Source organism: Apodemus sylvaticus, chromosome 23 (genome assembly GCF_947179515.1).
Source record: "Apodemus sylvaticus chromosome 23, mApoSyl1.1, whole genome shotgun sequence".
Taxonomy (NCBI): Eukaryota; Metazoa; Chordata; class Mammalia; order Rodentia; family Muridae; genus Apodemus; species Apodemus sylvaticus.
Window position 1 is genome coordinate 11,020,969 of NC_067494.1, and position 27,753 is coordinate 11,048,721.

General features: G+C 39.9%; 1 protein-coding gene across 1 annotated transcript in view; it reads left to right on the forward strand.

Annotated features, from left to right (window-relative positions):
• Window positions 1-13,855, forward strand: part of Eya4 (EYA transcriptional coactivator and phosphatase 4) — a 73,766-nt gene extending 59,911 nt beyond the window's left edge. Inside the window, exons 15-20 of the mRNA XM_052169177.1 lie at window positions 3,592-3,650; window positions 3,757-3,917; window positions 6,276-6,390; window positions 8,382-8,503; window positions 10,402-10,502; window positions 13,665-13,855. Of these exons, the coding sequence (XP_052025137.1) occupies window positions 3,592-3,650; window positions 3,757-3,917; window positions 6,276-6,390; window positions 8,382-8,503; window positions 10,402-10,502; window positions 13,665-13,745 (639 nt within the window). The 3' untranslated portion in view covers window positions 13,746-13,855. The remainder of the gene's footprint in view (window positions 1-3,591; window positions 3,651-3,756; window positions 3,918-6,275; window positions 6,391-8,381; window positions 8,504-10,401; window positions 10,503-13,664) is intronic.
• The last annotated feature ends 13,898 nt before the right edge of the window (window positions 13,856-27,753 follow it).

Consider the following 27,753-nt stretch of genomic DNA (forward strand, 5'->3'; position numbering starts at 1 on the left):
AAGAATTTGAGGTCTTCGCTAAGCTGTGTTCAAAACCGAAGAAGCCCTTGAATGTTTTTGGAGTATTTTAGGTTTAGGTTAAAATGACTCCTGCATGGTTTCCACAATGAAAACTAGTGATGAACAATTATTTATCTTTCCCTTAGAAAAAGAATCTAAGTAATTGAAGTTCAAGTTTCTTCCACTGGGCTGTAATCCTTGGGCAACTGCCCAGAGTCAACACACAGATTTGCTAAGCATAAATATAAAGAGAAGTTAGATTTGGAAGACCCTCAAACCTAACTTCAAATACAGAGTGCATGGTCCAATAAGTTTGATATACTGTTGTCCTCTGGAGTAAAAAATGAATTTGGGGGCAAGTTATGTATAAATTAATCATGTGAGTTAATACTTGAAATGTCAGGGGAGCTTTTTAAAAAAAATAGAATGGGGAAATATTTAAGAAATAACTTCTGGCAGTTAGAGGAACTCACATTTGGGTGGGGGGTTATATAGGTATGTTAAGAGAGAGATGGAGGTTATTTACATGAGGAAAGGTTTTGGAAATTCAGTAGAATGAGAAGCTGCAGGTACTTATTTCTATCTAAATGCCTCCCAAGAATATTACCATGTCTGAGCTGGAAAGATGGCTCAGTGGTTAAAAGCACTGGATGATCTTCCGAAGAACCCAGGTCCAGTTCCTAGTACCCAGATGGCTGCTCACAACCGTCTGTAACGCTAGTCCCATGAGAACCAAGCCTCTCTGGACTCAATGGGTACCAAATACACTCACGGTACACAGATAGACATGAAGGTGAAGCACCTGTGCACATTAACACTTACTTAAAGAACATTACCATGTCTAAGCACGGATACTTAGGTCGTGAAGGGCTCCTTAAGAGCCTCCATGTTCTGAGGGAACAGGGTTTCCAGCGTCCATGCTGACGGCTTAGTCAGTTGAAAGCCCACGGCAGCAGGTTGGTGTGTTTGCATCTGAGAGGGTGGCTGTGAAGGTGCAGTGAAAGCCTCCTTTTGTTACAGGGTGGCCTGCATCCCTCTCAACTATGGGATACCAAGATAGCTCAGGCAGCCTCATCTCCTCTTCTGTTCCTTTTCTTCCTTCTATTCTGATGACACCCAAACTGTCCCACAAGCCTCACCATCCAGGGCATTCGTTTATGTCACTATAACATTGTGTTAGAAACTTGAAATGACTGAGAAAGTCTGCCAGTTACTATCATTGTCTAGACTTCTGCAACTGTGTTGCTTTTAATTTGAGTTTTTATTTATTGGTGTATACTCATTGACCATGATAAAGAATTAAATTAGGACATTTTCTTTTTCTGTGTTTCTTTCTTTCTTTCTTTCTTTCTTTCTTTCTTTCTTCCTTCCTTCCTTTCTTTCTTTCTTCTTTTCTTTCTGTCTTCTTCATTTCTACAGAGTTTCTCTGTGCATCCCAGCTGTCCTGAAACTTTGTCTGTAGACCAGGCTGGCCTCTAAATCTCAGCGATCCACCTGCCTCTGCTTCCCAAGTTCTGGGATTAAAGGTGTGTACCACCACTGCTCAACTATATAAGCCTATTTTCAACCAAATATGTTGCATACTTTGAGCATATCTTCCATTGCAAAGTTGCCTTCCTTCTAGTTTTTAAGTTTTAAGTCTAACTTGTTTACTCCCCAAATATCTGGGTTGATTATTTCCTGCCTCTAGAACATGCCTTTAAAAATCCATATGTCCTGCTTTTCTCCCCCACATGCACTCTCAGATGCAGGTAGAATAACACTCCTCAGCCCTTACCTATGAACATAGGTAAAGATTTATTCAAAAATTAGTAACCGATAATTCATGTAAACCTTAGAACTACTAAAGTAAGTACACACAGATTTTAAAGATTTTTGTCTTCATTTTACATGTATGGGTGTCTTACCTGCATGTACATATGTGTTCCATGTGTATACCGTGCCCAGAGAAGGCAGAAAAGGGAGTTTTCAGTGCTGGGATCTAAACCTGGGTTCTCTGGAAGAGTAGCAAATGCTTTGAAATGCCCAGCCAGCTCTTCATTTTGAAGTCGCATACGAACACTTTCTTGACTGCGCTCACCACTTAATTTGTGTTTTATTATTTCTTTGCTTCACATCTGTCCTATTTACTTCGGAAAGGACGCAGTCCACATGTGGAAGTCAGAGGACAAGTTGCGGGAGGCCTCCCCCTGCCCCCGCCCCCGTCCCCATGCCCCTGCCCCCGCCCCGCCCCCGCCTCGGCTTCCCCCTCCCTCCTCCTTCCTCCCCTCTGCCCCATGGGCTGCTGGATTCGAGCTCAGGTCCTCAGGCTCAGCAGCCTGCTCTGTACCTGCTGCTGATCCAGCTCCTCACCTCCCATTCTGTCCCTTAAAGGGAGTCCGAGTCCACTGAAATGGCATCAACACAACACGTTCTGGGTGGAGGCTGAAGACTCGACATTCGGTGCTCGATTACAGACCCTCCCCGGTCTACTATAACACATTTGAAGCGGAGATCCTGTCTTAATAAGGCCTATTTTCATATTTAATAATTTTAAATTGATTTTTGAGTGATAAGTGCTACTTATAGCATCAAAATCTGGAGGTATATAAGTAAGATAATCTTCAGAAAATGTGAGAGACCCAAAAACTGGGAAATATTAACTCAGTAGTAAAACACTTGCACAACACGTGCAAGCCTAGCTTAAATTCCCTACAAATCAGTCTATCTCTGTCTCTGTCTCCGTCTCTCTCATTGATTTATTGTAACTTAAAAATCATTTGTAACTGCTAATTGTGGACTTACTCCTCCAAGAGCTAGGCATCTTAAATCTCATCAGCAAATTTTGCCTTAAATCATGTAATATTCCAATGGGAACCTTGCAGATCATCTAAACGCAGACCAAGTTCTGCGGAATCTCTAAGAGCCTGAGTTCTATGTAGAAGCCACAATTTGCTTTAAGCAGATTCTAACTTGAAATCAGATCCGGTGTGGGCAACCTTAACAAATTTATTTTCCTTGGAGGTTGTATTGCTTTTGGTATGTAAATCTTCACGACTTTTCTTATATTCGTTGGCATTTTAAGAACTCTAAAGACCGATGAAAGAAGGTGTCAGCCTCTATGGCCACTAATGCTGTTCTGTGTGAGAAAGCCAGGGCTTGAAGTAAAATGACACCTTCGCCTTAGCAAAGAGCAGGAAGTCTTGCAGAGCTCACAAGACACCATGTTCTGAGGTCAAGACCCCTCCACTTCCATCAAGCAAATAATAAGTAATAGTGACCACTTGAGATGCTCGGACCCCGGGCAGATTGCAGATTTTCAGAATAGCAAGGGCGCTGTTCTCAAAGATTAGAGAGCTCTTCTTATCAATGATGTTAAGATTAAACTTATTTTTCAAAGCACCCCGAGTTTTCAGACTGCTTTGTGGATTCAGATCATACAGAAGTGGTTCCATTTCCCTCCCTGCTAAGGAAAGCAAGCGGCAGAGCGAGGGCAGAATGGACCCATGCTGCCACCTCGTGGCCGTAGCCTGATGCTGTGGGATGATGGGAAAGCTGAAGGTGTTAGCCCTGCTTGGGCGCTAGGTAATGTCTGCTGTTCCCTTTTCCCAGGAGTGTGATCAAGTTCATATAGATGATGTTTCCTCGGATGACAATGGTCAGGACTTAAGGTAAGCCGCGCTTTCAGTCTTCCGTTTCCTACAGAAATTCAGCTGTGGAGTTTTGCACATGTAATTATTTCTTCTGTTTCTTTTTAATGTATTTTGGGTGTTGCAGTACCTACAGTTTTGCAACTGATGGCTTCCATGCAGCTGCAAGTAGTGCGAACCTTTGTTTGCCAACAGGTGTGAGAGGAGGGGTGGACTGGATGAGGAAGCTGGCTTTTCGTTACAGAAGAGTAAAGGAATTATATAACACCTACAAGAACAATGTCGCAGGTACGTGTACGTGCGCGTGCGCGTGCGCAGCCCGGCCACCCCACCCAGCGTCAGCACCCTGGGCGTAGGCAGAACTCACACTGTAGTTTCACAGTGGAAATTAGCTACTGGAAAACAAACCACGAAGGCTCGGGTCAAAAAGCAATGAGCCAGGATTTCTGCTCTCTTTGGATTACTAGCGGGAGTTGAATGCACCCTTGACAAAAGACGCGGCCATTTGCGAGAAACCATGTGTTCTAGGATGCTTTCTCTGTTTCATCTGTATTATTCTGACATTATCAGAGTAATAATGCAGACAAAAAAGGAAGTGGTCAAGAGGCCTTTGTAACGATAAAAGCCACCATTATTGAGCCGATAGTCAGTCATACTAATACTCATTGAACAACTGAGAAAATATTCACACAGCAGCTTGTGAAAGTTCAAAATGGGCAACAGATATATTGGATCTTTTTAAAATTCACACATCTTCTGACAATCTGTGTCTCCACATAGGACAGTGCTCTCTGTAATCACTGGATTTTAAAAGTTCGATACCCTGTAGGTAGTGTCTAAATCACATTGTACTTCTAATTTTGTAATAAATCAACCATATAATTTGAGGCAGTATTTTAGACCCTTAGCCTCAGACTGCAACTCTGGCTGTGTTTCTAGATACAGTAAAAAAAAATTGAATCTTCTTTACTGTTAGAATTAGTTTTTGGTCAACACATTCTAAAGATGAGGTCCAGAGTCAGACGCACACAACTCTTCCAGCAAACTGTCTGTTTTCCTTTAGAAATGAAATATCTTTGAGGAACAAAAACCCAAAGTAAGCCAAAAGAAAATGAATTTTCTAAATACACATCTGCATTCTGCACATGTGTGTGCTCACATGTGTACCATAGGGTAAAATAAATATAATTTTCATCCACAGCGACACATTGCAACCCATTAGTTTCCAACTTGAGCATGAGGCTGTGTGTCTGTTGTCTTGGGTTTGCTAACACTTAATTCCATCAAATGCTCAGTGGGTCCTCAGCTGGTGTAAAAAACAAGGCAGAGACACAGACGTAGGAATGTTCGAAACTACAGGAAGCATCACAGGGAGAGCTTCGTTTCCACATAGATACCTGAGCCCTGCAGGCTGTGGTTACACTGTGGCTCTAGCTCATGGCCTTAGCTCCTAACTCTAAGGCTTTGTCCCAGATACTTTTATAAAATAATTATAAACAGTATGTTTAACTTTTTTTTCAAACTAAACATCCCTTTGAGAAGTTTGAAACTATTTAATTTGCGTACCCCCTTTTACAGAATATTGTTTGAATTATTTACATTTGCATACCCCTTTCCAGAGGTTTGTTTAAACTCTTTTAAAATTGGGAAGACCGATAACATATCAGCTTCTAGCTTAGAAAATTTCATCGATGTGAGAGTTTATTTTCTGTCAGTGATTAGCATCTTCTTATTGAAATGTGGAAACATAAGACTTTCTAGAAAGTGGAAGTTTTCATTTTAAACATTTATAATTGCATATTGTTCATCCTTGTTCCCAGTGTCTGAAATAGAATTTAAGTGAGAAACCTTCCTTTGGAATGCATATTCATGTGATCTCGTTTTATCATGAAAGCAAGCTTACTTTGCTTTTCTCTTTTTTTTCTGATCTTCCCTTCCTTCCTCCCTCCTTCCTTCCCTCCCTCTTTTCTTGTCTTTTTTTTTGTCAAAGTCGGGAGTCTCTTGCATACTAGCCGTGAGCTCTACCAATGACAGACATCCCAGCCTCTCTGTAAAATTTGACATACCTATTTCTTCCCATCTCTGAGTATACTTGGTTAGCACACCTTTAGATTTTCAACATAGCTATGTAGTTCTTTTTAAAAAACACAAAGTGTCATTAAATGCAGGCACTGGTTTGATAACCATTGTAACAGCTGGGTAGGAGGCTGTGGATCCATTTCCAAAACAGAGCTATGATTCTGAAGAGACTATTTTATGTGGTGAGTTTGTGTTTCTGCTGGAGGAACCCCACTGCTCCTCTCTGACTGACATGCCCCAACCTCATCGGTGGTTCTCGGGCCTAGAAGCTGCTGAGGCTTTCAGCAGCTGTGTTAGATTCTAGTCTCGGAGAGGGAGGAAAACTGGGGTCTGTTTTCCTTGTGTCATATCTCTGAGTACCTAGCCAAGTATATGACCCCTACATGTTGTCTCACAAGAATTCAGTACTGAGCATATAATGAGCAATCACTTCTGAAAGGATAAATCCATGTAGATGTAATGGCACAACCAAAATAAAAATTATTTACTGTAGACAGAAGGGGCACCAAACTTCCTACTCCAGAGGCAGTGTTCGCCTCCTGACTGCCTGTTTATTCCGTGTTTCAGGACTCCTTGGCCCTGCCAAGAGGGACGCATGGCTGCAGTTAAGGGCAGAGATCGAAGGCCTAACAGATTCCTGGCTAACGAACGCACTTAAGTCTTTATCAATTATTAGCACTAGGTAAGTGGGACTGTGGCCTTTCGACTTGAATTATGTGGAAGATCTGGGTCCAGCAGCACAACAGAGAAAAGCCATTCCAATTGCTAGTAATTCGCCACATTCATGGATTTCTGTGTGCACATGTGCTGCATGCATTAGTGCATGCATACATGACTGTGTGCATGCCTATGCGTGCCTGCAAGTGTACGTACATGCGTGCTGCGTGGGTGGGTGCATATAAATTTGGGAGGTGATGGCTGGTGGGTAAGATTAACCTTTACTCTTTTTTATTTCATAGTTTCATTTCTGATTTACCTTAATTAATAAAGACACGGGCATAAAAAGAGATGCTATTCAGACAGAGAGCAGATACATTAAAAAGGTTGCTGGCGTGAAGGAGGGGCCCAGTATTTAGGACATGAGAGTAAATTTACACGTCAAATCTGGTGTGTGGTTCCTTCCTGGTCATGTGAGCAGAAGCTCTGCCAATAACAGAAAGTCCTCATTGGGAGTTCGCACTTGACTTCCTGGCCTACCTGGGGCAGACACGAGCACTCTGTTCAGTTCTCGGTGTCACGTTCTAATGTGAAGTCTGACAGACGTGAAGTCTTCTGGTAGTCCCCGGAATTTTGTCTGTAGGATCCACACAAAAGAGAAAGCCACCGAGAACTCAACCTGAAGAGCCAACCCTGGACCAAAGTTGCCCACTGCAACTGTTTGAAATGTTTGGCTCAAAATAAGTTAGATTTTACTCTGTGTATATAAAGGTAACAATTGGGGTGACGCATAGACATCTCAGGAAGGGCATCAGAATGCATTATGCAGAAACTACACAACAGATAAAGCTGCTTGGACACGGAATTTCCTGAGTCATGATATCTGTAACTGCGACATAATCAATCAAACGTCAGGGACTCTGGAACATGAAAACCTTGAAATTGTGTAGAGGATGTGGAGTCATGCTCATTTCTCCTCGAATTAAGTCAACAGCTTATTCTTAGATTTTTCTATGAATGACGTTATAGTTATGTGGCTATACGACCTTAAGGAATGAGTAGCTGGATAGGAAAAAAAAAAGGCCTTAGACAAACAAGTCAATGCCCACTGACTAGTGAGCTATGAAATTTGCTATGGTATCCAGCTATTTCAGCGCTAACATATTGGACATTTTCACAGAGCCCAAAAATGTACGGAAAACAATTTATTTGATGAATTATGTGTCAGAGTTCTCAGCAAAGTTGAGTTATCTCCTTACCATAGTTGTTCTATCATTAAAGAAGTAACTCCAGGTACTAGGGTGAGGGAACAAAAATAAAGACAAAACAAAAAACAAAAACATAAAGCCTCGAGATTGCATTCTGTATAGTCTGGAGAAACCAACAACCACTGAAACAAATTATGTAGTAACAACTGGCAGAAGTGTTCACTTGTAGATAATATGAAGATAATGGATAAAATTATACAAGCCCTAGACTCACAAAATCAAGGAAGCAGAATAAAAATTGTTTATATATAGTATATAATTGCTAATGGGAAAATAAATTCACAAATGAGGACAGATGCTATCTATGAATATGTAATCAATCATCTCTATGTCTCGTTTCCTTCTTTATATTTGTCCTTTACAAGTTTTCCATTGTAGAGTGTTGATAATTTTGAAAGATGACCTAAATACTGATGTAAATGGTGAAACTTCATTTCAAAGCCACCTCTCCAAACCTAAAAGGCCTGTGTCTGATGTCATCCAACTTTGTTCTCATCACATAAGAGACTAAATGACTCTGAATATCATCTTCCTCTGACAAAAACGTCAGGTCAGAGAATGGTCTCAGTCTGCACGTCATTCTTAATAACCTGCCATTTCAGAGACTGTCAGCTGACAGTACTAGTTGCTAAATACCGAAAGAGGACGTTTCTTACAGAACTTAGAAACAACAGTGGCAATTTTCAATCTGTTTCGGCAGAAACTATTTACTACTAGAAAGCAAATGTGTACGTTTCGTCCCTGTTAGGAGTAACTGTGTAAATGTGTTGGTAACGACGACCCAGCTGATTCCTGCTCTTGCGAAAGTCCTGCTCTACAGCCTAGGAGGAGCTTTTCCCATTGAGAACATTTACAGTGCAACAAAAATAGGTAAGGAATGTCTCTGAAATTCTGTACGAGATGGGGTCACATCTGCAGGATTGCAATATGTGCGCACGCGCGCGTACAGACACACACACACACACACACACATTATCTAATTGTTGATTCTCTTTTAACTAATTTCCTATTACAACATCCAGAAAAATTTGGGAAAGCTTCAAATAACAAAATCGCGTGTAATTCATGATACATGTGTATGTTTTATAAGAACTCTCAGCTAGAGAAATACTGAATGCTAAATGCAGGAAATCCTCACTCACTCTGCCCACACATGACATCATACAATGTTCTAGCATATGTTGTCTGAGAAATGTGTGCTCCAGCCACATTTAATAGTTCAATTAATGAGAAATACAGAATTACATACTCAATAAAAACTGATCTAAGGTTTTTTGTTTTTTGTTTTTTGTTTTTTTTTAAAAAAAAAAAAAAAGAACACTATTTTGGCAGCACCAAGAAGTCTCAGATTAGTTCTGTGGCAATCAAAAGATAATTTCAGGGACAAATGAAAAAAATTCATAGAGAAGAATATGTACGTTATTTTCCATTCCCTGAGTGTTTGTCCGCAATACATAGTCCCCAAGATTCAAATAACTATAGCCTGCTCCCTAGGTCGTGTCTGTCTGTGAAGACACCTGCCTTGCATATGGTGTGCAGAGTCTGACTGCCAATTACCATTCAAAGACAAAACTTTATCAAGTTCTGCCACCCTGTCAGAGTTAAAAGACAGCACATTTATTCTACCATCTCTGGCAGAAAGTCCTAGGAATAAAAATAGGTCATGCAAAATGCCCTAAAGGGCAATGAAATTACCTGTTGCACTTTGACAAGCTTAAAACCCTAAAATCCCCCACCCAGCATAGCTAGCCCTAGGTCTCATGACAGTTGCAGGCGTTTGGGGAGAATAATTAGGGAGAGTCAAACTTTTTAAAGTGCGTGCCATGTTATCCCACGCTCTACAAATCAGAACCTAGATTCCAACCCCATACACCATTCTATGAAGATATATAAATGTTATATCCTTAGGATTGACAGAATGTGATTTTTATTTTGACAACAGGAATAATTTTCCCACCCAAATAAACATTTCTTTTCCTTAAAGGATGATATTCTTCCCATTGGCCATTTTTTTTAATATTTAATCTGAGAAAAATCATTATTTTTCCCTTGTCATTAGCATTTTCTTTAAAATTCTAAACTAGCAGTTTAAAAAGAAGAAAAATGTCAAAAATAGCAATGGCTGCAAGAATATTCTTAGAATGAAATTCGGGAAAAGATGCCAACGTTGTAAAGATAAAAGATCGCTGCTGTTTCCATGGTAACACCTCACGTCTACTCAGTGACTCTGCTGAGTATGCATGCAGCTGTGTATGCACTGCGTACTTACTTGCTTACATAAAAGATAAATTAGATAAAATTGGTTCTCAGAATCAATCAAATGCTTTAAAAACTTGTATTTGTCCATAAAATTGTTTTCCACTACCCTTTCTGTGGAGTGAAAAAACACTAACATTTTATCAGGGCCAAATTCTCAAGCCTACTGTCTATCTTTAAACATCAAACATTTTTGTTTTAGTAACCTATTCTGAAAGAAAAGCAGTTATATTCAAATGTATGCATTGATCTGTAGATATAGTAGTCATAGGCTCCCTCCAATGTTGTTCAAAAGACATTAACTGAGCACTCTGTGAACCTTAAGGTTCCCGAGCACCAGGTCCCCAAGAATAAACAAAGCGTTGTCTTTCAGGCAAGGAAAGCTGTTTTGAGCGTATAGTGTCCAGATTTGGCACTAACATAACTTACGTTGTGATTGGAGATGGCCGGGATGAGGAACACGCAGCCAACCAGGTAACTCAGCTCTGAACCGTGTCTCGTTTATCTTCCAGGAAAAGAAAGTTGCTTTGAACGAATAATGCAAAGGTTTGGCAGAAAAGTAGTGTATGTTGTAATTGGGGATGGTGTAGAAGAAGAGCAGGCAGCACAAAAGGTAACCTGTCCCAAACAATGTCGGTGTGGCGCCTCCCAGGCGAGCCTTCTAGTTTGCATCCCTGTAGCTTGGCCAGCTGGCAGCTTGACACGTGATTGACACTCCAAGTTGCAAATCAATAAGAGCATGAGAGAGTCGATGTGGGCCTGCAAACGAACCATTTGGAGTCTAGCATTTTATGCCTGGAATTTGGTAGGAAATGCAGGGGAACTGACTGATATTCATTCAAGTGTATGGAAATAAGAAATATAGTCATACATGTAGAGCACATACTTAATACAGGCACATAGATTCTCACACCATGCATACAGTGATAGGTAAACAAATTCACAGAATTTACCGGAGGAAGTTTAGCAGGTTCATAGCACGGTCAGTAAGGGTAGCCCTAGACTCTCAAATTCCACACCTTCTTTGGGAGTGCCTGGAGACAGACAGGTTCCTTCATACTAAATACTGAAGACAAACTTGATAGCTGAAGGAAAACTTGTAAGAACCCTTAATCAGCGTGCTTAGAATAGGAGCACTCCTATTAATTGGTATGAGAGGTTGCCTTAGAGTCTTACGGGCAACGTTCCTCACATCTATCTACAAGTTTCTCATTGAGCACATGCAGGAGTTCTGGTAGACCCTACTTATTTAAATAAGTTTTATCTAACACATAGTTCTGACAAGGAGCCCAGGCCGCTGTAAAATCACTAAGTGATTGACCCAGCATCAGAGAAAGGAATGATATGAAGTTTGTTCTTCAGACCAGGCAGCACTGCTCTGCGCCCACTACCTCCTTGACTAAAGAGTCATGAAAGAAAAGAAACTATAAAGGACAAGCTAGCTCATAAAGAGGCCGCCACCCTTCTTATCTACAGGCCGTTTAAATCACCTTCTAATAAAGCCACCACCAAACCCATGGGTCAGAGAAGGTGACCCAGTTGTTTATTCTCTATAGAATAATCTTAATGAGCAGCTCCATAGAAGAGCTCATGACCCTAACAGAAAGCTAACCCAGTCAGCTCAGACCTAGCAGGTAAGGAGGGGAATGGGTTGTACTTCAGAAGGTCCCCAGAACTTTTCCCTTCTGTTAGGAGATCTGGTGACACATGCGGCTCCCTGGGTGTTAATTAGCAGTGGCTGTGACTTAAGACAGCACACTGGCCCCAAGAACTTTCTGTACAAGGTCAGCCATGCAGACTCAATCAGGGCAGGCGGCCCTGCCCCTGCTGCTGCTGCTGCTGCTGCTGCTGCTGCTGCTGCTGCTGCTGCTGCCTGTGATGTCAAAGGCACACACAGATGCTATCCCTTCTGGAGTTTATGGGTGTTTGGAATTCATGTGGTTTTAGTTTTCCACATTGGCACCATAATCACATATAGTGAACACCAGACCCTCAAACAAACACTAGAATGCCCTTAGCCTATGTGAGATTTATTTAACTCTAGGGCAGCAGAACCAATAAAGCTCACTTTTCCAAGCCAATAACAATATGTTTGTTAAGAAGTAAGACTTATCTAGTCTGTGCTAGTGATCCACACTGGGAATAACACTCTGGACATGTCCTCTGGTTTAAAGCTCATGCTTCAGGGGAAATAGCTTGACTCCAAATGGATCAAAATTTCAGATAGAATGCTGTTTTCAAATGGTTGTTAAAGTAGGTAGAGTTTGGGTGATGGGTAAAAGCTATGATTCTGTTTGGAAACACAGGTGGCTGGTTTCCCTAGCACCCAGAATGCATGCTTTTCTCTGACCATAGAAGTAATCGCATGTGTAGGCATTCTGAGTATGTTTTGTTATTACAAATAGATCTGAGCTGAAATGCAAAACATCACCCTTCTCAAAATTCTTTGCTCTAATTGAACTAAAACCCATGTTTGTGAAATTTAAAGAGAAATAAAAAAAATATATCAAATCTTAGCAGCAAGAATAACTGCACTCTCCTCTGAAAACATACCAGGTGAGATGTATATGTAAAATCTAAATTTTCTAGAGTTTCTAACCACATTCAAAAGCAAAAAGAAACAAATAGAATAAGCTTTAATAATATCTATTAATTGGCTCAATCTGTATGAAATATTATATATTAATATCTAGCCTATATGAGAATTATTGACATGATGTCTATATTACTGTATTGGTCTCATTCTACTTTGAAATTCAGAATGCATTTTAAATTGGACTAAACATATTTTAAATGCTCATAGCTGAATGTAGTTAGTAGTTACCATACTGAGCAGCAAAGAATTATTTGGTAATAATGACAATGATAAAGCTTCATGCTAAAATAAGATATTGTTTCCATATATACATATATATATATATTTATATATATAATTTCCACTAAATACAAGACTGCATTCCATTTATATATGTCTTAGAAGATGTCCTAAGTTGAATCCAACAATTAATGCTATTATTTTGTAATTACTGAAGTATATTTTTTTCATTTCCAATCAATCTTTCCTATAAACTCTGAATACATCTGTAGTGAATATTGCATATTAGCCCAACTCTGAAAATCCCCAAGGCAGCATATCATCTAATGTTATGTCTACCCACTTGGGGATGGTATGTGTGTCCCTGTTAAAACTGTATCCTCTCCCTGTCCGTCTTGTATTAGTAAAATAAACCAAGCCAGCTCCTGGCTTAAGTTATTAGTTATCCCAGGCAAGTAAGAATATTATCAATTCTTGTACTTTTATTTTATTTAATCCTGTTCCAAGTTATTTTTAATAGATAGGAATCCACTCTCTTTTCCTCTCAAATTGCCAAAGGCTATGGGTTTAGGAAGGTAGTGGTCTAAATTTATTTTACAGTGCTTACTGATAGTTGTCCCTCAGCCATGCAGGATTTCTAGGCTGACTTGACTTCCCCAGTGTTGACCTTGGTAACACTGATTTACAGAGTAGAGGTTCAACTCGCTAGGAAATTCAGTATTGGATGTTGTACCATGAAAATCCAGTTCAGATCTATTTCTCTATTCCTTGGAAAACTCCACATTGGTACTACCAGACTTCCACCTGTGGATGGCCTCTATTAAACTCCCTCCCTTGAACATGGATGAATGCCACATCCTGGTGTGTGCTCCTGTCTCCATGGGATGATGGTTATGATCTGTGTCTATTCCTCATTCCTACCCTCCACCTCTCCCCTCTCTCCTTCTCTTGACCACACAGCACAACATGCCCTTTTGGAGGATATCAAGCCACTCGGACCTCTTGGCTCTACATCAAGCACTGGAATTAGAATATTTGTAACTGTATTCTCTAGCTGGGGATCCATTTTTTTATATTTCAAGTACACTGTATTTTTATGTGTGATCCAATGCCGCTGGCTTCTTCTACACATATAAATGGTCTTAACGGATGAAATCATACTTGGAATGAAAACTCCAGAGTGAAGAATTCAGGTTGCTGAATGGAATTAAACTTTAGTGCTACAGAAAGGAAGCTCTATGGTCTTATTATCTTTACAATACTTTCATGGTTTAAAAATAAAAAATAAAAATCTGTGGCAGTTACTGACACATATCAAGTGAGTCCTAACGAGAATCGACAGCTTTAGTAAAGAACTCAAACCCTCCCGAGCCACAGCGCCTGCTCTGCCTCCAACAAGGTGGTTGAAAACATTCCTCAAAATGGGAGCTCTTCTCAACCCTGAGGTTTGAATCTGACTTATAGCCTACCTAGCCCAGAAAATCTGAATCGGAATGCACTCAGACTGTGTAACAACAGTCCTATCTAGACCTGTAATTTGTGTAAATTATTGATGAAAATAATTTACTGTGACTTTATTAGCAGCTGACTCTGAAAGTGGATGCAATTTTTCTTTTATTTGTTGGGGGTGGGAAAAGGGTTGGGGAAATGGGAATATAATATTGTCTCTTTTATAAGTTTGGCAAAGAGAATGTTCATACTGATGTGTTGTGCCTTAAAGACAAGACAGCATTTGTGTGTTACAATGTAACTTTGGTTAAACTCTATAGATAAAGAAAGACAAAAGCAAACAAAAACCTTTGTGATAATTCTTCATATGGACAAATTTAAAATTCAAGCTATCAGTTTAATATGGAAGCATCAACAAACTGAGTATTTGTTAAAATGAGAAACCAGTAACAATAATAATACAAGAAAGCTTGCATTTTAATTGGATTCTAAATGATTCCAGTAATCAGCATATGTCAATTATCTGAACACCCAATCTTAAGCAGGTTTGGGAGACTATGGGTTCTTTATTTGATATATATATATCAAAGACTCAAGAATCCTTTCTTACAGTTTTCTGGAATGAAATTAAGAGCCATATTCATGTTAACATACACAATTTTAGTTTAAGACTGGATATGTTCCAGTTGCTAAGGGGACAATATCATGGTGCACATTTAGCAAATATCATCAAAGTCATTTTTAGAACATGCTATGGGATGGATGTAGCTTAAAACACACATTGAGTAGGCACAGCAGAGTGCATTTGTCTTCCATGCTGTTGCAAAAGCAAGCATCATCAGTGATAGAAGGCAGGTAGACCAGATAGCTGAAAAAAATCAGAATCTATGAATTTGTAATATAATATCATCGTAAGTTAATTATCAAACAAGCTATATCTTGACAACATCACCAGATCACAACAGTAAAAGGGTATTCTCTCTCCTTGGAACACATCAGTCCAGGGTCTCCCCATTACAGACAGGAACACATTGGCTTCTTCCTGAATGGCTGCTGAACAATGCCTGCATTCATTGCCAGGAGAGCCTGGCCTCATTGTGTCTGCCTGTCTTTTTGTCTTGGTGTATAGCCCATATTGATAACATGATACAGATTCTCTTCTCCTTTGTTACGACATGGTTTGCCTTGTGGAAATTTAAGACTTCAAGAAGGAAAATATTCTAATGGTGTGAGCACCTGACCCTCTCTGCATTCTGAATGACACAAGATGGTTCCTAGAGTCCAGCTCTTAGTCAATGCCCCTCATCTGAGACTGGTTCCTAAGAGGTCATCATCTGTGACTTTTGCAACTTAAATAGCATTTTGCTCAAAGATCACAGAGAATCCTCTGGAGGGCTGTATTTCTTTAGAGAATGGTGTGGCCCAGCTTACAAAGGGTAGATGGATGATGAGATAATTCTGCATAAGATAGGGACTTCTTATCTAAATCCTCATTTTTTAAATTTGGCTTTTGGTTACCCTTTCCCCAATGCTATTGTGGCAAATTATGATTGGAATATTTTAATATTAGTACTATTAATAATACATTTTATACTCCTCCTGGTCTTCAGCTTGAAAGTGATTAGGAAGTCTTTACTGGTACTAATTTGTATTTAGTCCTATGACTAAAACGATGTTAGTTGGGCACACAGCCAGTTTCTTTCATTGATAGACTTCATGCCTCTACATCAAAAGTAAGAATTCTTCTTGAAATCTGATGAACAAGGCTTCTTGGACTGCTCCACTTGAGGGATAGCGAGGTTCACCCTTTCCAAATGCACAAGGACTGGCTGTTGGCCTCCTCACTGCTCCTGTTCATCGATCCCCCTTTTCCGCTCCTGCGTATCAGTCAAGGGGAGGCAGCCAGTGTAACACCTACCAGTGAGGTTGATGGAAAACAGACTTCCCAGCACAGCAATGGTGACAGCCAGAAAGCCATGGGCCCAGCCTGGCCATGTGACTTGAGCAGGGTCAAACTACAACTCTTTTCCTCCCACCTAAGGATAGGAAAATGTTCTATCTTTCTAAAAACATATCAGACAAACAGCAATAAAAAAAAATAAAAATAAAAATGAAAAAAACAGTCCCGCGAGCAGTTCCTACATTCTATTTTTATGTAGACTATCGTGCCTTATTGTAAATGAGTTTGCAAACTCTTCTCCAACTCAGATGGGGTTTGGGCTATTACATATTCAAGCTTGGTATGATATTAGAAAAATAACTGCCTTATATTGCACCTTAAAAATATCAAGACCCTATCACTTGAGTAAGAAACTAGGTGCCCTAACTTCAACATTATAGCATACATCTAAGATGATAAAATAAAAAAACCAAAGAAATGTGCAAATCCAATTCAGAGGTTAAAAATAAGATTTTAAGATTATATAGTCTGTGCACAAAAATAGATACTGTCTGGTGATCTAAGATCAAAATAGCTTCAACAGCACGCCCTACTGTGAAGTTTTTTTGTAAAGCCTACTTGTTTGTAACAAGCCTACATTCTCAGTGAAGATGGCATTTAGTATTTCTTTTCAACACAAACCTAAGCCTCATGAGCCAAAGTTGCATTTTGACTCCCAGCTATGGTGGCGTTATAGGGAATCTCACAGTCAAAGTCAAGGGTTTCTGTTATATTAGTAAAGTATAGATTATTGGGACGTACATAATTTAAAGAAATGTAAATTAATATTAAAAGCTTGTAAAAATATGTACATCTTTACTATTTCTCAATAAATACCTTTGCAACTGTATATCTTGTCTTCATTCTTCCATTTTGTAGAGATTTTAATGTGCATGTATTGTTTGATTCTAAATCATATGAAATTCATGTTTAGGACTCTGAATGTAGTATTTCATCTTCTTATGCAAAAGAGTTTTCATTGAAGACAAACTGAACTATAATACAGTAAATGTCCCTAATGAATGCAGTAAAGATGCTGGTTTTTGAAGGTGTGGGCTGCATCTAGGAATCTTCATTCATTCATGTATAATCATAATACAACCAAAGTGTGTTCATAATCAGAGAGTATCTATTTGAATTGTAGAATTATTATATTCATTTATATCTGTATGTTTGAATACATGCATATGGGTGCATACTTGCCAGATCCCACATTCACGTGTGGAGTCAGACAACAATGTATGGAAGCCCATTCCACAAAATGTGTTTGAACCCAGGTTGCCAGGTTGTCCCTTAACCTGCTGAACCATCTTGCCAAAATAATAGATTTATAGAAAGTCCATTTAGATGAACGTGGTTGTAACTTTTATAATCTATGGCTCATTGTTATTAGTATCTTCCAAGAGAATAGAAGCACGCTTTCATAAAATGAATTTAGTAGTTTGTTAGCACGTGTGTTGTGTTCATTTCTTCACAAGGGCATGGTTGATGTGAAGACTAAAGACAAGTTTCAGAACTGACTTTACTCATTCACAATTCTTTTAAAATAAATGTTTGCCTCCAAATTATAACAAAATTTAGAGGGAATTATGTGAGGATTCTCCAGCAAACCCTATACCATATCAAAGTTCATTGTGATGTGCATAATACAACGGATGTGCTTAAAATTAATTGACTAGACCAACTTATTTCTGGTCTTGAACATCTAAGTGCCACTGAAAGGTGAGTTTTTTGAGATTATATTAAATTTCCTATCCCCTGGGCACCAAACAAGTGTGTCTCCTTTGGCTGTTCAGTATACCTGCATGGATGAAAGATCTCAAAATGGATGCACATAAACCAGAGCATGTGTTGCTACCCACACATCTCCACACAATGACCATCCAGGCCACAACCATCATTTTCAACTTCCATCACCATTTGCCTGTAGTCGAGCATCCTGCTTGCGCCCTCAGTCCCCTTGAGTAGCTGTCATTACAGCAGCCAGAACAATCCGTTGAATCAGAACATGCACCCATGCTTCCAGAAGTGTCTAGCCAACTGCCTTTTCCAGCCTCATTCAGCATGAGCGCCATTGTACGATGACTTATGTAGCCTACATGAATGGTCCAATGATCATAAGTAGTTCATCTTTGCATTCCACCTTCCTTCAGTCAGTTCCTTACAGCAGAATATTTGTATTTGGGGCACACACTGATGACCAACTTCTGCAGAGACCTGGCTCCAGCTTTCCCTCCTTTAGAAGAGCTTCACCAGACATCTCCACTGCATGTGTTCAGGTCTTTCTCCCTAATACTATCTTGTAGTTAACGAGACTCAAATCTCTAAAATTGGATGTGTCTCCATGTTTGTACTGAATACAAATACCCTTCGCTTATCTAACGTAAGTATTTTATTCACCTTTTATTCGGTGCTATTTGGCCATTCCTAGATACACTCTGTGAAGCTACAGTTCTTGATTTTTTTTCTATTCTGCATCTCTGAAGATTACTGTCACATAGTAGGCACTCAAGAAGTGCTTGTGGAGTGTATTCTAAACCACAGGATACATGTACATGTTCACCATCTAAAATTAGCATGATTTCTAATGATACAACAAGACCAGAGGGAGACAAAGAAAACACGCAGGTAAGTTGTCTGAGACAAAATACATTTACAGTGCTTGGGGATGCTTGATAACCTACTGCTGTATGAAAAAAATGATAGATATACTTATATCTATCATTTATAATATATTTGAAAAGTGGTTGTATATAAACTGAGCATGACCTGCTGAGATAAAAAGAAATCTTCTCATGGTCTGTGAATTGATTCCTTAGGTTTTTATTCTGTTTATGGCTTGGAGTGTTTGCTTACTTGTGTTGTGACAGGGTCTCCCCTTGTCACCCAGGTTAGCCTACAAGTAGCTGTGTGCTTCAGGTTGGCCCCAATTTCTGGCAATCCTCCTGCCTCAGCCTCATAAGTGCTAGGATTATAGGCATAAACCACCACATTAATTTAAAAAATGTACTAACTTTACAAAGTCACTCTGCTTGGCTGAATTAAAGTACTTCAGAAAAAAATCATGCCCAAAACACATCTCTCTGAAAGTTCTATGGTTCATAATTCTGAATTAAGTTTTTCAAAGACTTCTTATGCATAGCAAATCTATTGTCAATCAAATCTCCCTCTTCCTCATGTACTCCAATTGTCCTGGAACCCCTGCAACATATCTCCTCCCAACTTCTCATTCTCATACATGTATTGTACTGTGTTCAATTAATGCCTGGTCATGGGAGCATCCACTAAAGAATGAGCAACCTTCCCAGTCCACAAACCTGAAGAAAACTGACACTCTTCTCTCCCAGCAATCTTCAACTGCCAATAGCTCCCCAGTCAAAGGTTGGACCCCAGGAGACCCACCCCATATGTGATGGAAACTCAGCTAGACTGATCTTGTAAGTCTTGTGGTCCTGTGAGGTCGTGATTATATTGGTCGCATCATATCCAGAAGTCTTGCTCAGGCCTACCCCATAGCCTCTAGCTCTTTCCATCCGCATGCTCCCCGAACCTTGGGTAGCGGCGATACTTTATCAACACTTGGACCAGATATGAGGCTTCGCATTAGCTCTTGCCCATGGCAAAAAGAAGCTTCCCTGAACACGGTTGAGAGCAGCACAAATCTGCAGGTATAAACATATATATGTGACAACAGGATAATTTGGAAAACCAACAATAGGCTCCCGATAGGACCTGTGTCCTCCGTAGCCATGCACTGTCACATTGGCTATCAGGTACTCTGTATTCTTGCCTTATATCTTTGACTTTTATACCTGGCAGCTGCTCTCTGATATCAGTTGATTTCCTCAGTAAAACTTCAATAAATACGTGAAATGGAAAGGGGTGTGCACTTGGGTAAGCGGAGGGACCGTGGGGTAAGCTTGTCTCTCTAGAACCAAAGCAGAAGCTCCACACAGCCTACAGCCTGGACGCTCCTCACAATTTACTGCGAGACTCGAGGTAGTGAACTATGGGTGCAATGGGAAGTATACGGTACATGAACAATCACTTCGTAGATATATGCTTAGCCAGCCTTCAAGGGGACGCTTCCTAGAGAAAATGATTTACACACTGAATCTTTGAGAATAAAATGAAGGCCGGGGGCAATGGGGTTGGGGTTGGAGGCATCTAGGCTGAGTTAAATGTATACAAAGAAAGAGGGAAAAGAGGAAAGAGAAGGTTGTTACATGAGAGAACGACGACAAAGCTCTCTTAATGGAGCAGTGAATGAAGGGAAATGGTAAGAAATGAGATCAGATTCAATGGAAGCCAGAGTGGGAAGCATCTCAGTACAGAGCTTATGTTATCCTGCATGAGAAGGCACTGAATGACAGATCAGAGAGAGGGTATACGTGTCCAGATTCAAATTTCATACCAATGTTCTGGCCACACTGTAAAGATTGTGGAACTTAAGAGGCTGACAGAGGACCCCAAAGAATTGTTGATTCCTGAATTACCACAAATATGGAAAGGAAATGGATTCAAAGAAATTGAGGGATTGAATAATTACAGCCTGACAACCATTGCTGTTTCTCCTCCTGTCCTCAGACATAGCCACCCTGGCCTCTGACCTCTGACCTCTGACCTCTGCTTCTCTTTCTCAGACACCGAGCCACCCTTACCTCTGACCTCTGCTTCTTCTCCTTAGACACAGCCTCCCTGACCTCTGACCTCTGACCTCTGCTTCTACTCCTTAGACACAGCCTCCCTGACCTCTGACCTCTGACCTCTGACCTCTGCTTCACCTCCTGTCCTCAGACCTAGCCACCATCACCTCTGACCTCTGCTTCTCCTGTCCTCAAGCACAGCCACCCTGACCTCTGGGTTTCTGCTTGGGAATTCAATAGACTGCAATTCAGCTGCCAAGAGAGCAGAGCCAGAAAGGGAGGCAGAAGGTTCTGGTGGGGTTTTTATTAGTGCTGACTGCTTGCCTCTGGCTGCAGATGAGTCTGGTATTGAGACGTGTTCATCTGGAAAACCAGAAGTTGCCAAGCAAAGTTGTTTGAATTGTTGAATCTGCAGCAATTTCCTGGTTGCTTTTTAAAAAAATGCTTTGCCAGATCCCAGCTAAATCACTCTGAAAGCAGTAAGTAAAATCTGAAATAATTTCATGAAATCACATCAATTATTTGAAAAACATGGCTCAGAGAGTAAAGGCTGTAGCCAACCCTGAGAAGCTGAGTTCAAGCCCCAGGACCCCACATGGTATGAGAGAAGTGATTGTCACAAGCTGCCCTCTGAGCTTCACAGTCTTGCCATGGCGTGAACATCTAAACACACACACACACACATACATACACATACACACACACACATATACACATATAAAACACACACACATATACACATATAAAACACACATACACACATATACGCATATAAAACACACATACACACACAAGCATACACACACACATAATACACAAACACACACATACAAACACACACAGACACACAGACACATGCACGCACGCATATACACATACATACATACATACATACACACACACATACATATACACACATACACACATATACACACACATACACATATAAAACACACACAAACAAGCATGCATACACACATACACACACAAACACACACATATACAGACACACAGACACATGCATGCATGCATATACACATACATACACACACACATACACACATATACACACATACACACATACATATACACATATGCACACACACATACACATATACACATACACACACATATACACATATAAAACACACATACACACACAAGCATACATACACACATACACACACAAACACACACATATACACACACACATACACATGCACACACGCATATACACATATATACATACACACACATACACACATATACACACACACATACACACACACACATATACACACACATACACAAGCACACACATACACATGCACACACAGACATACACACACATACATACATACATGCTCATACACACACACAAGCACACATACATAGACATGCATACACAAGTACTTTTAAAACATCTATTTGTATGATCTTGGATCATCAGTGTGGAAATAGAAATGTTGCCAGCAATGTATCTGTGTGTGTGTTTGTGTGTGTGTGTGCGTGTGCGTGTATGTCATTTGAGGTCTCCTGTGGATTTAACATTGTTTTTGTACCCTCTGCTGGACCCTGGTTTCCAAAAAGATAGAGTAGGGAGTACTGTGGCTTGATTTATAGCCTGGAAGAATTCAAATGCCTCTATGAACGTCTCCTTCAGGGACATACACATGTAAGGCCTTGCCAGCTATACCTGCCTAGAAACAAATATGACAGTAATTTATTTGGCAAAGAAATAAAACATTAGCAAAAAGTCCCACAACAGAATGACACATGATTTAGTCACTTAGACAGACTAATGTATTCAAAAATATGGTGACCATTAAAATAGAAGTTATGATGGAATAAATTATTTTATGAGAGTAGGCAGTAATCTCCAGTACGTGAACAGAAAGCAAAATGAAAGCAAACACACACCTGTAAAATCAGCAGATCTGGGCCATTAAATTATTTCTCCATCAATTTTACCCAGTTAAAGAGTAGGATAGGCGAGACAGCAGTACTGTAGGGAAAGGGCAGAACGCTATTTTTCAAATGTCACTGAGTGCTTTGCCAATGGCAAATGAGAACCCACCTATTTTTCCAAACAATAGAACAGCCAAGACATCTGAGTCTGGGAAGCTAAGGGCTGTCTATAAACTATTTCAGGATAGATTAAATATATTGCTTTGCCCTATCTAAATCGTGGTGTTACAGATGAGTCCTAGAACCTCATTTTTTGTCATCCTGAAATTTTCACATCCCTTGTAAACACTGGAATCTGAATACTATGTCTCTATACCGTCTCTGACACAGACATCACATTATCTAGTCTATGGAATGCAGTTGAGAGTTTATTTAGTGAAGTACATCCTCTACATACGCCCTTACTTTTATTTCATTGAAAACCAGTTTACCTTTAACCTTAAGTCATTACAGTCCTACTTATGGGAGAGCAATGCGCTAGAGGAAGGGGTTCCACTAAAGAGTGTGGAATCTCCAACATTCCATGTAACCGACACACCAGTTAAAAGTTTGCTCTAACATACCATGGTTTCCTCTCAAAACTTCATTTGCTAGAGACCTAAACCCATGCTGTAAAAGTAGAAAGGGATGATTGGAACTTTACGAAATAGAGCTTGCTGGGAGGCCATTGTGTGTGCACACCGGAAAAGGATCCAGGCTTGTGGATAGGAGTGAGTTAGATCTCTGGACAAAAAACTGGTTACTCTGAGAGTGAACTTTTATAAAGTAACTTTGCTCTCTTGACTCATTCTCTTCATCCTCTTTTTCTATGAGTTCTTTGTGTGTCTGTCTGGCTCTGTCTCTCTCTGTGTCTCTCTCTGTGTCTCTCTCTGTCTCTGTCTGTCTCTCTCTCACACACACACCCTCACACATACCACTGATTATATCACATGAGACCAATACCAGTTCTTAAAACTACAAATCTTAGAGCTGAATAGATGTCCTCATTTTCAAATAAATGTCACAGGGATTTTAATACAACAACACAAAATAGACTAAGATAAAGTTACATGGTGTTACCTGGGAAAATTCAGATAAACACTGCGAAATCAATTATCAAGTACTCAGCTAGAATCCATTTTTAAGTGACTGATAATAATCATGAAAACACCTTTGGGCTAAGAAATACATGCAAAGAAAACAATATTCTATGAACTTGACAGTAACGAAGCTAATGCTGACACATTTCTTTGTCTCTGTACAAGGCAATAATTTAAGTTTGAATTTATTTCTTTCTTATTTTATCTATAAGTAATTTGTCTTCCTACCCTGACATTCTCTTCCTTAACTAATGACCAGATTGTCCACCATGAGCACATTGCTTGTGCTTTCGTTTTAAATATAGTTTACCAATGTTACCTGTTAAACGCTTTCATCATGTGTATGAACTATAAAGCAAGGTACTTGCCAAACTTAACAATAAAACACTGTGTCCTGAGGCCGCCTCTGTCTCATGGCAGAAAAATACAAGAAATGTCTTCAGCATAGCCAACTCCATCTTGGAAAAACTTTTCAGTTTCTTTCTCTTTGGCTTTCTTTTTAATTAAAACAAACTAAAATCTAATAAAAACAAGTCAAATCAAAATAATCTGTAACAGCGGAGGCCTGTAGGACAAAGGGACATTTCTATTAAAAAAATGTCCTCATGAAATCTAGATCTGTCGGCCTTGCGCTGCTTAATGCTGTGACATGCTTACAGTGTTGAAGGAAATCAGGTGTTTTCATGCCAAATGAAAATAAAATTTATGTACTGTTATGACCATATCCTTTGCCTGTGTTTCTCAGCCTATTCATCATTGGAAGCTGCTCAATAAATTCTGTGCAAACTCCATGTGGGGCTGTCATGGACTAATGACTCAGGACCAACCCTAAATAACCACTCATCAAGGCTCCGCAGGGGGTCAAGGACATACACAGAATTTGTTCCCCATTGTTCAATAATGAAAGAGAGTCGTCTGTCTCTCCAGATCCATATTTAATACACTAAAGTGGCAAAGCCTTGGTCACTGGGAGCCCAGCTGAAGGCAAGGTTGGCTGTCACCCACCCTCATCTGAAGGGTCAAGCAGGAGGCAGGTAATGTCCTTTTACAGATCTATAGATTTTTCTGGCCAACCTCCTGGAGAAAGACTTATCCACTGCTGAGTCACTTATCAAGAACTTGGTAATAAATTGTCCCAAGAGCCAATAATTTAAAATATCAAGTACGTGTTACTTCTCCTATTCTCCAGGGTCAGTGAGTTAAGAACACTGAGGCCAATCTAGCTCTAGATTACTACTGAGTTGCCTGACCCGTGTAGTAAGACATAGGACTATTTAGACTCCATAACGAGCAAATGAATGACAAAAGGACCTATTATAGTCACTGCTAAAGTGGCAGTCACAAGAATGATGATTAATTTGACAGAAACAGAACTGTAAAAGATCCCCAAGTTTAGAAGACCATGTGTCAAAGACCCAGGACAGAAAGACAGTGCTGAATCCACATCCAATCAGAGAGGAGGCTGAAAGGGCACAAGGTCAGAAGATCAATGAAGTAGGTCAGGTATACGGGGAGAATGATGTCACCCACATTGAAAAAATGCAGCAGGACAGAGCTCATGTCACAAGTGTCAGCATGGAAAATCATCCTGCAAAGGTAGTTGTCTCAGGCTGAAACTGGAAAAAAATCATCATAGACAGATCATAGAAGAGAAAGTCAAACCTCTGCAGGTAGGAAGAAACACTTGATGCTGGGACAACGTAAACTCTCATCCAAGCTTCATGAAAACCTGAAAACCTTCTCTCCACTTATTTCGAAAGAAAAATTTAAAACAAGTTAGATGGAGATGGGGATTGCCAATATTTCTGCCTCTTTGGGGATTCTGGGTATCTATAGTTGATTGAAATTTGAAAATAAGCAAAATGAAAGGAATATATTGCTTTGGTTTCTGTTCACAAAACACCTTGGCATCTGTCATCAAAATGACTTATTTCTCTTTTTAATAAACACATAGCAAACATCTATTTCATGCCAAACATTCTGCCAGGCATCAAGACATGTTAGAAATGAAAACAGCTACCATCTGCATGGCACATTTATAAAGAAAGTAAAAGACTTCCATAAAAAGAAAAAAGAATAGAAAGAAAAAAGAAGTATAAGCCTTCTGTTAGGCCCTGGGAGAAGGAAGGCATATGTTCTTAGACATGTGTGTAGACCTTCACAAAGCAAGCCATCGGTCCATCTGCAGGGACAAACATAGCCCCAGACATGAAAAACCAAATGGTTCCCTACTGCGATGTCTAGTCTTATGCCAACTTGGCACATAAACTATTGTTATCAGAAAGGAGGGAGCCTCAATTGAGAAAATCCCTCCATAAGATCCAACTGTAAGGCATTTTCTTAGATTGTTGGGGGAGGGCCTAGCCCACTCTGGGTGTTTCCTTTCCTGGACTGGTGGTCCTAAATTCTATAAGAATGAGCAAACCATGGAGAGCAAGGCAGTAAGCAGCACCCCTCCATGGCCTCTGCATCAGCTCCTGCCTCCTGGTACTATTTGAGTTAGTACCTTGGCTTCCTTTGATGATGAACAGCAATATGGAAGTATAAACCACATAGCCCATTTCCTGCCCAACGTTTTGGTCATGGTGTTTCATTGCAACAATAGAAATCCTAACTAAGACAACTACCAAAATGTTTCAGAAAATGAAAGTTTTTTGAGGAGAGTTCCAGGCACAACAAACCATTGACAAATAAAATCCCCAAACCCAAAGACATGACTCCTCTGTTCAATAAGAGGTTATATAGACTTCAATTGCCTCCTTTGGAACTAAAGTTTAAACCTTCCTGTAGGGACAGTTAACAAATAACCAGTAAAGTTAGCAAAATAGAAAGATGTTTTCAGTCATTGACAAATCGTGACACATTATTAGGTAGGATCACACAAATTCAAAGCATTTGGCAATTTCAGGCATAGTTGTTTATTTTTCTACTGAAATTAAGAAAATTGAGAAGTTTCTGGGCATGGTGGTATACACCTTTAATCCCAGCCAGCACCTGGGAGGCAGAGGCAGGCAGATTTCTATATGTTTGAGACCAACCAAGTCTCCAATTCCAGGACAGTCAGGGCTATGTGGAGAAACCCTGTCTCAAAATAACAAACAAAACAACAAAAAAGAAAATTAAAAGAGAAAATTGAGAAGCTTTAAAAAATGGAAATATCTCCTCTCTTTTTGTAGCAGTGACTTGATGAAATGATCTAATGATCTAATTACTGCACTGGTCTCATTGTCATAGAGAATAAGGAAGGGCAATGTACCCTGTACTCTTGGGAAAAGCATAGGGGTTTATAGCTTTGCCAACAAGTAATGATGAGAAGCTAGTTTCAACACTGTATGACCAATACATTTCCCTTCAGGAGCCACGGTAACAAGCAAATGGTCATCTGGCCTTCAAACTCCTGAGTCGATACGTTGACAATGTGCTGAAGTGCATACAAGCCGGAAAGCCAACCAATCAGAGGCAGCTTAGCATCTGCAAGGTTGGTCTTAGGTAGCGCATGCTCTTTGTATTTCTGCCAACGTAATAATTTTATTAACTATTTGGGAATTTCATGCAATGAACCCCAAGCATACTCCGTTACCCATTCCTTCCAGGTCTACTCTCCTGTCCTTACATCCCACCCCCACCCTTCAAAGAAACAAAAACAAAAAAACCAAAAAACAAGTCCAACTTGTGGTACTCATGTACGCTTGGAGTAAGATTGGATTGCCAATAGTCAGTCCCAAAAAACAAAAAACAAAAACAAACAAAACCTGAATTGTTCTCCCAATTTCTGCAAGAAGCCATCAACTGTGAAGAGCTACACTTTAGCAGCAGCATCACAATTTTTAAGGACTTTTCAATAGCTTCATGTACAGACTTGTTTCTTTTTGCATGGAGGAGGGGGGAGGGAATGTCTGGTTCATGCTTCTGAGGCTAAGTCGACCCTCCATGTCATCCACACAGGACACAGGACAAGCTTCCCAAGC